The following is a 15,646-nucleotide window of genomic DNA, read 5'->3' on the forward strand; positions in this document are numbered from 1 at the left end:
GAGGTGGTCTATCAGGTTTATATTAAATGATGGCTTCATCTTCCTGGAATTGTTTGTCTTGCAGGGTTTGAAACCGATGCAGTAACAATGCAACTTTCGCAATGGAATCTGTGTTTGGGTTATATTTACGTATTCTACACAATCACACAAAACACAACTTAGTTATGCGTTTTTCTTATTTAATGGAAATATGAGTCATAACAATGATGGTTTTACACATTTATTCTCCCATCAAATCTAGGATATTTCAATGGAATGACAAATATGTGTCATAGAAAAAACACTGGTAAACAAAGATATGTTAGTTGAGCAGTACGAAACCCCATCACAACTGCTATTTAAAAAACACTGGAAAACAAAGATATGTTAGTTGAGCAGTACGAAACCCCATCACAACTGCTATTTAAAAAAACAAATATCTCTCCTACGTAGCAATGGGTGGTGAGTCTGGTGACTGACATTTACTGACTTGAAGTTCCCAAAAGCTACCATGTTGCTCTAGCCCCTTAAGAAAGTGATCAGGTACTCTGGATATGCCTGACAGTCGCGGAAGACTACGAACTCTGTTGGATTATTTGTGTCGTTTGTCGTACTATCGTAGCGCCGAATCTCTGAACCGCCTCTAAATGGAGGTTCTATCATCCCTCGTTCTCCCTTTGTGAAGTGTCCAGTCAGAACACGACACAAGTACATCAACTTCCTCCCTTCGCCATCCGGCTTGGAGAATTCATCAGCAGCAGAGTAGCTGGCATTGACTGCAAAGTAGGTGCCATTTCCAAACTCTGCATCTGCAGAAAGATTATGACACAGTTATGACACTATTAACATAGAAGAGAGAAACTAGTTAGATATAAGGATTCTTGAGATGTTATATACAGTTCAACTTGAGGCAAGACTTTCCTTTTTTGGAAGTTATTTCTTTGGCATATCTTACCATTTTGTCCAGCGTAGCTCCGATTGAACCCGTTGTTGTTGATGTGTTCTATGGTTGTGTAGCTGGTTGCATGGAAAAGATGTCTCTCATTGATCATACCATCATTTCTGTCCTCCATTTCTTGTTTCTTGATCTGGAAGCTTTTCCACAGGTTTGTGTTCTGGACCCTTTCAATCTAAGGGAAGGGGAAGAAAACACATTACAATAATTGGCAAGACATTCAATAACCTGATTTACATACAGCTGCACAGTTACAGTTTATAACTACACAGAAAGTATCTTTAGGAAAAGAGGTACCTTAATAATTGTATTGTCTGGACAAGTAGCCCGGAACAGGCTCAGGACTTCATCATACTCTGGGCTTCCTGACTGGATAGGGTAGAGCCGGACAGAAGTGGTGGCTGGCCTGGTATCCCAATGCTGAGGGAGGTTATCCTGTTGAGCTGGAGATAACAATAGAAGATCAGTCTTGAAGATCAGGAGGATTTTTAAATATGCCTTTACATCACACCCATTTCCACTTTCCATGTAAAGCTCTGAGTACAGAGACACTTTCCATGTCAAGAAATATGTAAGATCACAGTACCTGGTAAGTCTAAGGTGGTAATCGACTGCTGAAGTTGTTGATAGATTTCATGCACATGACTTTCTTTGAGATTATCAAGGAAATTGAGATTCGTTTTTTTCCTATTTGCCAATGATCTTATCCCGCAGTTTGATGACTTTATTCTCCGGCTCTGGGACACTCATAAGGCTTTGATACTCCCTGTCTTTGATAATGCTTTACAAGGCAGATGTTGAAGATTGAAGAATGGATCTACTCGAAGCCAGTCAATGATTTTCACCTTATTTGTAACTATAAATTCCATTACGGAGAACTAAAAAAAACAGGTTTTGGTTTTGTGTACTGAGCCATAGTCTCTTTTTAGCATGTGTCCCAAAAACAATGCAAGTCAATATCCCCAATATTACAATATTTTTGCGTTTTGTGTCCAAATCATCAGCAAGTGTCTAAAATTGTTTGGTTACTGTCGCTCAAGCAATGTTACTAGGCTACCTGTTGGTTACTAGTCTACCTGCTGGGGCGGCAGGTAACCTAGGTGTTAGAGGGTTGGGCCAGTAACCGAAAGGTTGCTACATCAAATCCCTGAGCTGACAAGGTAAAGATCTGTCGTTCTTCCCCTGAAAAAAGTAGTTAACCCACTGTTCCTAGTCCATCAATGTAAATAAGAATATGTTCTAGTTTTGACACACGAATGATAAAAAGAGAATTTGGCCAGGCAAACAAAACCAAAGCATCGATTACTGTATTTAAACTGTCTACAAAGTAAGGAAACCAAGGTGTAATTTTGTGATTTGGGTGAATTCTCTCTTTGACTTCCTCTTAGTTACAGTGGCACAAGAGGAAAATAACTTACTACTAGCATACAGAAGAGGAAAATAGCTTACCACTAGCATACAGAAGAGGAAAATAACTTACTACTAGCACACAGAAGAGGAAAATAACTTACTACTAGCATACAGAAGAGGAAAATAGCTTACTACTAGCATACAGAAGAGGAAAATAACTTACTACTAGCATACAGAAGAGGAAAATAACTTACTACTAGCATACAGAAGAGGAAAATAACTTACTACTAGCATACAGAAGAGGAAAATAACTTACTACTAGCATACAGAAGAGGAAAATAACTTACTACTAGCATACAGAAGAGGAAAATAACTTACTACTAGCATACAGAAGAGGAAAATAACTTACTACTAGCATACAGAAGAGGAAAATAACTTACTACTAGCATACAGAAGAGGAAAATAACTTACTACTAGCATACAGAAGAGGAAAATAGCTTACTACTAGCATACAGAAGAGGAAAATAGCTTACTACTAGCATACAGAAGAGGAAAATAGCTTACTACTAGCATACAGAAGAGGAAAATAGCTTACTACTAGCATACAGAAGAGGAAAATAGCTTACTACTAGCATACAGAAGGAAAATAACTTACTACTAGCATACAGAAGAGGAAAATAGCTTACTACTAGCATACAGAAGAGGAAAATAGCTTACTACTAGCATACAGAAGAGGAAAATAGCTTACTACTAGCATACAGAAGAGGAAAATAACTTACTACTAGCATACAGAAGAGGAAAATAACTTACTACTAGCATACAGAAGAGGAAAATAGCTTACTACTAGCATACAGAAGAGGAAAATAACTTACTACTAGCACACAGAAGAGGAAAATAACTTACTACTAGCACACAGAAGAGGAAAATAGCTTACTACTAGCACACAGAAGAGGAAAATAACTTACTACTAGCACACAGAAGAGGAAAATAACTTACTACACGATTAGCCATGTCTCAGTACAGGATGTGGAATAAATTTCAAACTTTGAGTGTGTCGATTCTAACACTATTACTTTAGTAATAGATGTTATTTTTTGTTCAGGAAGGACTTATAGCCAATAGCAGAGAAGCACTGTCAAAACTTTAGCCATACAAAAGTAAATGATTGCAAATGAGTTCACCTTTTGAAGTATAATGGCAACAGATTGGTTTACGGGTAAGACTAAGCTCTTGGTCAGTGCAATATGGAGACACATTCATGCCTTCATTTGATCCAGTTTCATGAGGATGATTCTTTCTTTATTGCCTTAATAATGTGGTCACAGGTTGTTTTGTTGTGATGGATGGACCTTCATCAGGCAAAGTTATAATGCTTGTTCCTGCACACAGTTTACCACAGCTGTGATTGCTAACAAGAAATATGTGTATGTATGACATGCGCCCAGTTTATAAATCTCAATATTTGTTTTCTTTTCAGAAATGGTGCATGCAGATATTTAGTGTAAAATTTACACAACAGTTATGAGGCCCCTGCTCTCTAACACAGCTACAGCTCAGGTTGAGACCTGTGAAGATAAAACTTGCCTAAATAGTTTACCTGGACACTGTGAGGCTTGATGGACTGGGGCTGGAGGTGGGGCCTGTGTCCAAGACAAATTGACGCTGCCATCGATGTCATTGTCCGTTACCTTGTCAGCAGAGATATGACTGTTGTTGATTGCAACCACATTTGCATTTGGGGGTGGTTGGTTCACTCCTGAAAGATACATTTTGTGTCCAAGTAACTATACAATTGTCTTAGGTTCTTCTTATGGTGCTGTCTGTTAGTAAGCAACACAACTTCATTAGAATGACCATGTTAGCTTATTCATAGTAGCACTCACCAGATGGATTCACCCCTCCTGCTTGGATGGTTTTATGTATGATCAAGTCCTTTTTAATTCGGTTCCCGGTAACTATTCGGGAATCAACAGTGCTGTTGGAACCCGCGTAAACCGTTGGGCTGGATGACACTTCAAAACAAATGTGTTATTGCCTTGTTAGATGATGACCTTTTGTATGTCATGACCTTTCAGTCTGTAATAAAAACACTGGCCTGACAAACCTGACAATTGCATTTTATATTCTGTATAGTAAAACATGTACACTGAGCCTACTAGGTGAAACATGTGCCGATGTGCCCTTGAGCAATTCACTGAACACTAATTGCTCCCATAAGTCACTCTGGATAAGTGTCTGCTACATGACAAACATTTAAAATGTATGTTTTCTAATAACCGCTGTGAAGTGCTTAAATGTCTTTAATCACTACAAACGTTAATGTAATACTGCTACTTCACCTTGTGTGTTCGAGCTGAAATTCTGTTGAAGGCCTGGATAATGTGCCTTCTCTTTCTGCAGAATCTCATTGAACGCCTCACATGCACCCTCCCCCTGTTTCATGATTTCATCCAAAAGAAGGCAGATCTTCTCCACAGCAGTGGCTTGGCTGGAAACAGCTTTTCCTTGTTCAACTGATAAAATATCCTCACACTTTTCAATGATATACTCAGGGTCTGTTGATAACCACTGGCACAGATCCGTCTTCTTTGACTTCAGAAATTCCATTGTCTAAATCTCTACAAGAGATGCATACAGTAAGGAATGGAACAAAGGGTATGATATATACTGTAATGGAACAAAGGGTATGATATATACTGTAATGCAACAAAGGGTATGCTATATACTGTAATGGAACAAAGGGTATGCTATATACTGTAATGGAACAAAGGGTATGATATATACTGTAATGGAACAAAGGGTATGATATATACTGTAATGGAACAAAGGGTATGATATATACTGTAATGGAACAAAGGGTATGATATATACTGTAATGGAACAAAGGGTATGATATATACTGTAATGGAACAAAGGGTATGATATATACTGTAATGGAACAAAGGGTATGATATATACTGTAATGGAACAAAGGGTATGATATATACTGTAATGGAACAAAGGGTATGATATATACTGTAATGGAACAAAGGGTATGATATATACTGTAATGGAACAAAGGGTATGATATATACTGTAATGGAACAAAGGGTATGATATATACTGTAATGGAACAAAGGGTATGATATATACTGTAATGGAACAAAGGGTATGATATATACTGTAATGCAACAAAGGGTATGCTATATACTGTAATGGAACAAAGGGTATGATATATACTGTAATGGAACAAAGGGTATGATATATACTGTAATGCAACAAAGGGTATGCTATATACTGTAATGGAACAAAGGGTATGCTATATACTGTAATGGAACAAAGGGTATGATATATACTGTAATGCAACAAAGGGTATGATATATACTGTAATGGAACAAAGGGTATGCTATATACTGTAATGGAACAAAGGGTATGCTATATACTGTAATGGAACAAAGGGTATGATATATACTGTAATGGAACAAAGGGTATGATATATACTGTAATGGAACAAAGGGTATGGTAATGGAACAAAGGGTATGCTATATACTGTAATGGAACAAAGGGTATGCTATATACTGTAATGGAACAAAGGGTATGCTATATACTGTAATGCAACAAAGGGTATGATATATACTGTAATGGAACAAAGGGTATGCTATATACTGTAATGGAACAAAGGGTAATATATACTGTAATGAACAAAGGGTATGATATATACTGTAATGGAACAAAGGGGAACAAAGGGTATGATATATACTGTAATGGAACAAAGGGTATGCTATATACTGTAATGCAACAAAGGGTATGATATATACTGTAATGCAACAAAGGGTATGATATATACTGTAATGCAACAAAGGGTATGATATATACTGTAATGCAACAAAGGGTATGATATATACTGTAATGCAACAAAGGGTATGATATATACTTTAAACTACTCAACTAACTATATAAACATATCAATATCTTATCTGAAAAAGCTGTCAAAGATGAGTGACAATAAAACAACAGTCAACAGTTCGATAGAAGTGATCCTAATACTGTACAGAATATATTACCTGAGTGCACTATCAATAATCATAATTAACATTGAAAGGTTTGTCCGATGTAACCATTGGGCTCATTGTAATGTAGTCTGCTCTAAAGTAGTTTTTACTTTCACTATTCAAGACATACAGTATATTTGATGTATATTTGATATCATTACTGTTTTAATACACTTAAAGGAAATAATCACCCATGTTGAATGTTATATCGTTTTTGTACATCTCTATTGAGTCCCAGGATGATTTCATGTTTTCATGTGTATCTGAGTTCAAACAGGCAGACATACAGCCGGTATGACGAGTTGCATCCTATGATTCAAAATGTGTGAATATTTTCTTTAGGGAACATTTCATGCCATTACAAACTGTACAACATCTACGGAAGACAAAAGGAATAGACTTTTGTTGATAAGCTGTATCTGTGGAAGAATGAGAAAGTACAAGCGCTTCCGTTTTGGTGAGAGAGGTGGAATGAGAGAAGTATAGAGTCCCGTAAACTAGACGAACCACAGCTGGTGAAGCTAAAGAGCGGGAGCAGCCATATCTCACACATCTCAGTTTATAGACTACAGAACAGGAAGGTCAACTTACCAACAAGATGTTAAACAGAGCAGGATCTGGTACGTAAATCTGGATACGTTACAACTTTCCGTACTGACAAGCTATGTGGCTGATGCAAACGAGCGCTTACTGACAGAAATGGGAGAAACGTACTTCCTTTATGTAAGTATAGCCAATAACACATGCGGGCCTGTAAGAGTGCAGCCTATTGAAATGCACGTTTTGTTATGAGTAAGACATATGTGAAGTGAAACTAAGATTCATTATTACGTTTCACCATGTTTGTGTTCGACAGATGAATACAGTAGGATGTTCAAAACTGCCTGTAGGCATTGTAATAACATGAATTGACACAGAAAGGGCAATTTTGTGTCCATGTTGACAGGCTCCTGTACTCATGGTGTTAAATTCCTTAGAGATCTAATCTACAGAATTACACTGCAGCCTCTTGACATTCAATACTGACACATAGGAACTGAATTCAGATGAACACGCAGGGGCAGATTGAAGCTGATAGACGAGACAGAGTTTGGTCATAAGAGCTGACTCCTTTTATATCAGTGGAGGTGATGTTTAATAGAGGATGAGTCACACTGTTACGCCCTGACCCTAGAGAGCCTTTTTATGTCTCTATTTGATTAGGTCAGGTTGTGATTTGGGTGGGCATTCTATATTCTATATTTCTATGTTTTGGCCGGGTATGGTTGTCAATCAGGGACAGCTGTCTATCGTTGTCTCTGATTGGGAATCATACATAAGCAGACTGTTCCTTTTGTTAGTTGTGGGAAGTTGTCTTTTGTTAGGGGCACTATAGCCCTTGTAAGCGTCACAGTTGTTTTGGTTGTTTCTTGTTTTTGTTGGCGACACTTTGAATGAAAGGAAAATGTCCGCTCACAACGCTGCGCTTTGGTCCACTTCTTCCCATGACGGCCGTTAAGCACACAATAAATAACACACACATAGGCTTTATATTAGGCAGCGTGTCATCCCTACCACATCGTCCATCATTTCCAGATAATGTACAGAGCGTCTGCATTCATCCTTACATATAAGAAAGAATTCAAGATGGCGTAGCAGTCAGTCTTTGTCCTGTCGTGTCCCTTGTATATATTCATCATCCCTTACATATATAACATATAGAGGCTTTAAACTAGAGATGTACAATAATGACTATGTGCAGTGTTGACAATGGATATCATGTTTTAGAGACACTGAGCTTCAGGACAGTTATTTCACACAGTATTCAAGGCGTCATCATCGGTCATTGAAAGGATGTGTCCACACTATAAGTGTTTGTTTCGATCACAATTAAAAAACACTTTTAACAACAAGATCTTACTGAATTTCTAACCTTTTTGTTTTGTTTATGAAATACAAAGCAGACCTTTGACTCTATCGACCTCTAGTGGTTTAAAAACATACACACCACAACAACACCTCTAGTGGTTTAAAAGCATACACACCACAACAACACCTCTAGTGGTTTAAAACCATACACACCACAACAACACCTCTAGTGGTTTAAAAACATACACACCACAACAACACCTCTAGTGGTTTAAAACCATACACACCACAACACCACCTCTAGTGGTTTAAAACCATACACACCACAACAACACCTCTAGTGGTTTAAAACCATATACACCACAACAACACCTCTAGTGGTTTAAAAACATACACACCACAACAACACCTCTACTGGTTTAAAACCATACACACCACAACAACACCTCTAGTGGTTTAAAAGCATAGGGAATGAATGATGTTGAGGGTCACACCACAACAACACCTCTAGTGGTTTAAAAACATACACACCACAACAACACCTCTAGTGGTTTAAAAACATACACACCACAACAACACCTCTAGTGGTTTAAAACCATACACACCACCACAACACCTCTAGTGGTTTAAAACCATACACACCACAACAACACCTCTAGTGGTTTAAAAACATACACACCACCACAACACCTCTAGTGGTTTAAAACCATACACACCACCACAACACCTCTAGTGGTTTAAAAACATACACACCACAACAACACCTCTAGTGGTTTAAAACCATACACACTCACAACAACACCTCTAGTGGTTTAAAACATACACACCTGACAACACCTCTCATGGTTTAAAACCATACACACCACAACAACACCTCTAGTGGTTTAAAACCATACACACCACAACACCACCTCTAGTGGTTTAAAAACATACACACCACAACAACACCTCTAGTGGTTTAAAAACATACACACCACAACAACACCTCTAGTGGTTTAAAACCATACACACCACAACACCTCTCATGGTTTAAAACCACAAAAGTTGTATTTTAAAGGACTAATATCAGTGTTGTGTCTATTTAAGTCACCTTAATACAGCTAAATCAACTGTTTAAAAAATGCAGGATTTACCAGTACAGATAAAACAACTCATGGTCAGGATCTATAGCAGCTGCCTAGCTGTACCATATTTGGCTTTGTAAAAGGATGAGCTGTTGATGTGTGAGCCATTGTGGTTCTGTAGTCGTTCAACACAGCTATTAAACATCTTTTCAGTAATTATTTTTCTTCTGTTTTCATAAATAATGTGCAGTAGACATACAGTAGGTCTGCTACAGTGAGACTAGATCAGGCTACATACAGCATGTACCTCCCTGAGGGAATGAATGATGTTGAGGTGGTCTAACAGGTTTAATTCAAATGATGGCTTCATCTTCCTGAAATTGTTTCTCTTGCAGGGTGAGACGTGTTTATGATATGAAACACAGATACAGTAACAATGCAATTATCACAATGGAAATGTGTTTGGGTTACATTTACGTATTCTACACAATCACACAAAACTCGACTTAATTACACATCTTTTATATTTAATGGAAATATGAGTCATATAAAATGATGGTTTTACAAAAATGTCCTCTAATCTAGGATATTTAATGGAATGACTAATATGTGTCATAGAAAAAACACTGGTAAACAAAGATATGTTAGTTGAGCTTTAGCAAAAGCTACCATGTTAGAACCATTGTATAAAAATAAAATCCCAACAGCCGACCCTAATATGTGCACTGCTAAAAATGGTCCCTTTGAAGATATTTGAATAAGATTGCTGTTTAAAAGATGCAATCTGTTAGATTATAGGACATACAGTAAATCAATAATTATATTATGACAATGGAAATAACAGATTTAAATCTAGAAAATCAAGGCGTTGGTACAATACTTTCAACATACTAACTGTCACTTCTTTTGGCTATTTTTGCTGTTCTCAAAATTAGAGTGGTTTTGAGTTATAACAGTTGCTCTAGCCCCTTAAGAAAGTGATCAGGTACTCTGGATATGCCTGACAGTCGCGGAAGACTACGAACTCTGTTGGATTATTTGTGTCGTTTGTCGTACTATCGTAGCGCCGAATCTCTGAACCGCCTCTAAATGGAGGTTCTATCATCCCTCGTTCTCCCTTTGTGAAGTGTCCAGTCAGAACACGACACAAATACATCAACTTCCTCCCTTCGCCATCCGGCTTGGAGAATTCATCAGCAGCAGAGTAGCTGGCATTGACTGCAAAGTAGGTGCCATTTCCAAACTCTGCATCTGCAGAAAGATTATGACACAGTTATGACACTATTAACATAGAAGAGAGAAACTAGTTAGATATAAGGATTCTTGAGATGTTATATACAGTTCAACTTGAGGCAAGACTTTTCTGTTTTGGAGTTTATCCACTGGCATATCTTACCATTTTTTCCAGCGTAGCTCCGATTGAACCCGTGGTCGTTGATGTGACCTACGTTTGTGTGACTGGTTCCGTGGAAAAGACGTCTCTCATTCAGAAAGCGATCATTCCTGTCACTGATGTCTTTTTTCTTGATCTCGAAGCTTTTCCACAAGTTTGGGTTCTGGACCCTTTCAATCTAAGGGAAGGAGACAAAACTAATATTACATTCATTGGCAATAAATTCGATAACTTCCAATACCTTGATTTACATACAGCTGCACAGTTACAGTTATAAGTACATAGGAAGTCACTTTTGGAAAATAGGTACTTTTTTAATTTCCTTGTCTGGACAAGTATTCCGGAACAGGCCTTGGACTTCATCATACTCTGGGCTTCCTGGATGGATGGAGTAGAGTTGGACAGGGGAGGTGGCTGGCATGGCAGCCCAATCTTGAGGTAGTTTATCCTGTTGAGCTGAACAACAATAGAAGATCAGTCATAGGGCCAATAAAGACTTCATTACAGGAGGCTTTTAAAAAATATTTATTTACATCACACCTGTCTCCACTTTCCATATAAAGCTCTGAGTACAGAGTCAAGTAATATGTAAGATCATAGTACCTGGTAAGTCTAAGGTGGTTTATCCACTGCTGAAGTTGCGGATATGTTTCATTCACATCATGTTCTTTGAGAGTATCAAGGAACTGGCAACATGTCATTTCCTTTTTGCCAATGATCTTATCGAGCAGTTTGATGACTTTATTCTCCGGCTCTGGGACACTCATAAGGCTTTGATACTCCCTGTCTTTGATAATGCTTTACAATGCAGATGTTGAAGAATGTACATTGGATCCACTCGAAGCCAGTCAATGAGTTTCATCTTATTTGTTATTATAATATTCTCCATTCCAGAAACCTAAAAAAACAATAAAAAGGATATGTGTCAGCTGTGAAATAATATTTATAGTCGGATAGTAATTGAACTTCTGTTACTTTGAGCACCTATCCCGCCCAAGCTCTGGCATGGCCGTGTACAACACACAGGTTTAAGTCCAAATTACAAGGTTGTAAGCAGTTTACGGAGAATGTAAGAAAGCAATCCATGCTTTGGTTTTGTGTACCTAGCCATAGTCTCTTTTTATCATTTCTGTACCAAAACGAAAGCAAGTCAATATCTCCAATATTAATAATGTTTTGCGTTTCGTGTCAAAATTATCATCAAGTGTCTAAAAATGTTTGTCTACTGTTGCTCAAGCAATGGTCCTTAAAAATAATTTGGACATGAAGAGCATAAACTGCTCCTATTTTGGCTCACAAATGATACAAAGAGACTGTGACCATGTACACAAAACCAAAGCATGGATTTCAGTCTCTAAACTACTTACAGAGTAATGAAAACCAAGTTGTAATATGATGTGATTTGGGTGTTCTAGCCCTTTGAATTCCTTTTAGTTACAGACGCAGAAGAGGAAAATAACTTACAACTAGGACGCAGAAGAAGGAAAATAACTTACAACTAGGACACAGAAGAGGAAAATAACTTACAACTAGGACACAGAAGAAGGAAAATAACTTACAACTAGGACGCAGAAGAGGAAAATAACTTACAACTAGGATGCAGAAGAGGAAAGTAACTTACAACTAGGACTCAGAAGAGGAAAATAACTTACAACTAGGATGCAGAAGAGGAAAATAACTTACAACTAGGATGCAGAAGAGGAAAATAACTTACAACTAGGAGGCAGAAGAGGAAAATAACACAACTAGAGGCAGAAGAGGAAAATAACTTACAACTAGGATGCAGAAGAGGAAAATAACTTACAACTAGGACTCAGAAGAGGAAAATAACTTACAACTAGGATGCAGAAGAGGAAAATAACTTACAACTAGACTCAGAAGAAAAATAACTTACAACTAGGACTCAGAAGAGGAAAATAACTTACAACTAGGCAGAAGAGGAAAATAACTCAGACTCAGAAGGAAAATAACTTACAACTAGGACTGCAGAAGAGGAAAATAACTTACAACTAGGAGGCAGAAGAGGAAAATAACTTACAACTAGGATGCAGAAGAGGAAAATAACTTACAACTAGGACTCAGAAGAGGAAAATAACTTACAACTAGGAAGCAGAAGAGGAAAATAACTTACAACTAGGACTCAGAAGAGGAAAATAACTTACAACTAGGACTCAGAAGAGGAAAATAACTTACAACTAGGATGCAGAAGAGGAAAATAACTTACAACTAGGACTCAGAAGAGGAAAATAACTTACAACTAGGATGCAGAAGAGGAAAATAACTTACAACTAGGATGCAGAAGAGGAAAATAACTTACAACTAGGAGGCAGAAGAGGAAAATAACTTACAACTAGGATGCAGAAGAGGAAAATAACTTACAACTAGGACTCAGAAGAGGAAAATAACTTACAACTAGGATGCAGAAGAGGAAAATAACTTACAACTAGGACTCAGAAGAGGAAAATAACTTACAACTAGGCAGAAGAGGAAAATAACTTACAACTAGCTCAGAAGAGGAAAATAACTTACAACTAGGACTCAGAAGAGGAAAATAGCTTACAACTAGGACTCAGAAGAGGAAAATAACTTACAACTAGGACGCAGAGGAAGGAAAATAACTTACTTCACGATTAGCCATGTCTCAGAACAGGATGTGGAATAAACTGCAAACTTTGAGGGTGTTGATTCTAACAGTCGACACAGCTTTCAAACGTGGCAGGCAGGAAATTGCAGAGGCGGACAAGTGATTAACTTTCACTTTTACTTTAGTAATAGATGTTCTTCCTGGTTCAGGAAGGACTTATAGCCAACAGCAGAGAAGCACAGTCAAGACTTTAGCCATAGAGTGTTGTCTGGTGTTTTGTGTTCACAGGTTAGGAGGGTCATAGAGGTGATGCCTGACGGACACACAATAGGTGTTGCAATACAGTGTTCCAGAGCCATCTATTTAAGGCGCATTCACACTGCACCTTAGCCTGGGGCTAAGTGAATGTTCACACACATTGTAAAGTGGGCTAGCACCAGCCTTAGCACCAGGGCTAGCTGGCTCTGCACTTGAGCATGGTTAGCACCAACGTTTTGGGGCTCGGTCATTCGTACAACGAGCTGCCTTTTGGACCTCATAACATTTGGGGGGGAGAAGTATACACTTTGAATTTTGTAGTATTCTATCAGCAAATTGACATGTTTAAGTTTCAGAAAAACATATTGGTCTAGTTCAGGCACTTTCTTTTTTCGGGGTGCATTTTCCAACCTATTAGGTGCACAAAGGTTAAATGAAAAAAAGAATACTCACAGCACTCTGCTAAAATGGCCACCTTGAGAAAACTGTAATACCTTGAATATGTTTGTGGAGTATGCTAGATTTGCACATACTAGTAGAACTCAACATGTTCATTGCAGAAGTTGAGGTAATTACTGTAGTAACTATGTATTATTACTTTAATGTGTGTAAAAGTCCAACTCTTTAAGTGTATATGTCTATGGATATTAATTAAATGTATTTAACCTCTTCTTCTTGGAAGTTAGAATTGTCAACCGGGTTAAGCAACAACCTTTCATACAAATGCAGAGCAGCGTCATGTGTTCAGAATTCATTTGACTTTTTATTTTTGGATTGTCCAGAAACATGATCAAAATAATCAAAACAGCTTACTTATTGTTTTTATAATGTCTTACAAACAGAATGAATTGTATCCCAAAAATGAATTGTCCTGAATTGTCTCAATTAAAAATATCAAATGGAATGTCACATAAAAGCATAAAGACAGAAACCATAAGAAATAACAATTGACTTCTTCAAGTTTTTTTAGCAAACAGGTCAAGTTTGTCATGATTAAAAGGGTCTTGAACGAGGTTCTCAGCAGCCCCGGTGCTGCTCGTTGCACTTTCCATGAGCTTCCTCGTCTTGTCTTGGTCAGTCAACTGGGCGTGCACGGTGGCAACCATTTCATCATGAGATCATTGACTATGGCCTTCATCTGAGTGAGTAACTCTTTGTCTGATGTTATTTTGAAAGCCAAGAGGAAGAAGAAAAGATATATATATAAAAAATAAAGTATATTACAATGACATATTTTATTTTATGGGAACTAAATGCTTAATGCTGCCAAGTTTGCTCGGACAGACCAGATCCAACTTCAATTAGCACTGAGGTGTGAAGTGAGAGGTGTCGAAGCTTTTGAGCCCAATAAATGGCAGGTGTCTCTTACAGCCTACCCTACCCAAATCCAGAGCCCCCCCCGCTGTTCAGTGACCAGTGACTGGCATTTTCTACAAGAAATCTGCTTCCAGAAACCTACTTCCATTGCCTTCTGCACTGCTGCTTGAATTCCACCTGGTGATCTGTTCACCATCTGCCTTGGCCTGTCTCCCCCTGTTTGCTACAGGTACCCCCACCACACTCCCCCCTCTCCCGAGCTTTTGCTCGCCTCCAGCACACACGCACTGTGGGGGCAAGTGACTCTGAACTTAGAATGGCTAGCCCCAAGTCGTTCTATATTTTTTTATCTTGTGCATTTTGCTATTTTGCTATTTGCTTCATGACTCCTGCATACTTTGTTGACCATGAACTTTCTTGTTTACCCATCCGTGGGACAGACTATGTCTGTTCCCACACTCAGGACTCTGACTCTCTATTGGTTACATATACTTTTTGTAACGTGTGCGCTGGGAGTCGGGAAGCATGTTCAGAGAGTGAATAATTGAATAAATAAACTAAACATAATACAAAACAAGAAAAACAAACAAAGCACAGACATGAAACTGAAATAGAAACAATATAGCCTGGGAAAGGAACCAAAGAGAGTGACATATATAGGGAAGGTATTAAGGCAGGTGATGGAGTCCAGGTGAGTCTGATGAAGTGCTGGTGCTTGTAACGATGGTGACAAGTGTGCGTAATGAGCAGCCTGGTGACATAGAGCAGAGGAGAGGGATTACACGTGACACCTTTTGCCTCCCATCCTATTCTAACCACCTCTCGCCGGTTTGTATTCATGTTACCTTATGACATTGCTGTACAATG

The 15,646-nt window shown here is 38.1% G+C and overlaps 2 protein-coding genes across 2 annotated transcripts; both read right to left on the reverse strand.

Annotated features, from left to right (window-relative positions):
• Positions 1-204: 204 nt before the first annotated feature.
• Positions 205-7,043, reverse strand: LOC118371362 (protein mono-ADP-ribosyltransferase PARP15-like). Its single transcript, XM_035756781.1, has 7 exons — positions 6,907-7,043; positions 4,624-4,902; positions 4,168-4,296; positions 3,882-4,040; positions 1,232-1,377; positions 935-1,109; positions 205-788 (listed from the first exon to the last, which is right to left on the reverse strand). The coding sequence occupies exons 2-7, from the start codon at positions 4,889-4,891 to the stop codon at positions 499-501; spliced, it is 1,167 nt and encodes a 388-aa protein (XP_035612674.1). The 5' UTR covers positions 4,892-4,902; positions 6,907-7,043; the 3' UTR covers positions 205-498.
• Positions 7,044-9,733: 2,690 nt separating this feature from the next.
• Positions 9,734-13,371, reverse strand: LOC118371363 (protein mono-ADP-ribosyltransferase PARP15-like). The gene is made up of 5 exons (XM_035756782.2): positions 13,244-13,371; positions 11,224-11,518; positions 10,931-11,076; positions 10,624-10,798; positions 9,734-10,478 (listed from the first exon to the last, which is right to left on the reverse strand). The coding sequence occupies exons 3-5, from the start codon at positions 11,039-11,041 to the stop codon at positions 10,189-10,191; spliced, it is 576 nt and encodes a 191-aa protein (XP_035612675.1). The 5' UTR covers positions 11,042-11,076; positions 11,224-11,518; positions 13,244-13,371; the 3' UTR covers positions 9,734-10,188.
• Positions 13,372-15,646: the final 2,275 nt, after the last annotated feature.

The sequence above is a fragment of the Oncorhynchus keta genome, chromosome 34 (assembly GCF_023373465.1).
Source record: "Oncorhynchus keta strain PuntledgeMale-10-30-2019 chromosome 34, Oket_V2, whole genome shotgun sequence".
NCBI lineage: Eukaryota > Metazoa > Chordata > Actinopteri > Salmoniformes > Salmonidae > Oncorhynchus > Oncorhynchus keta.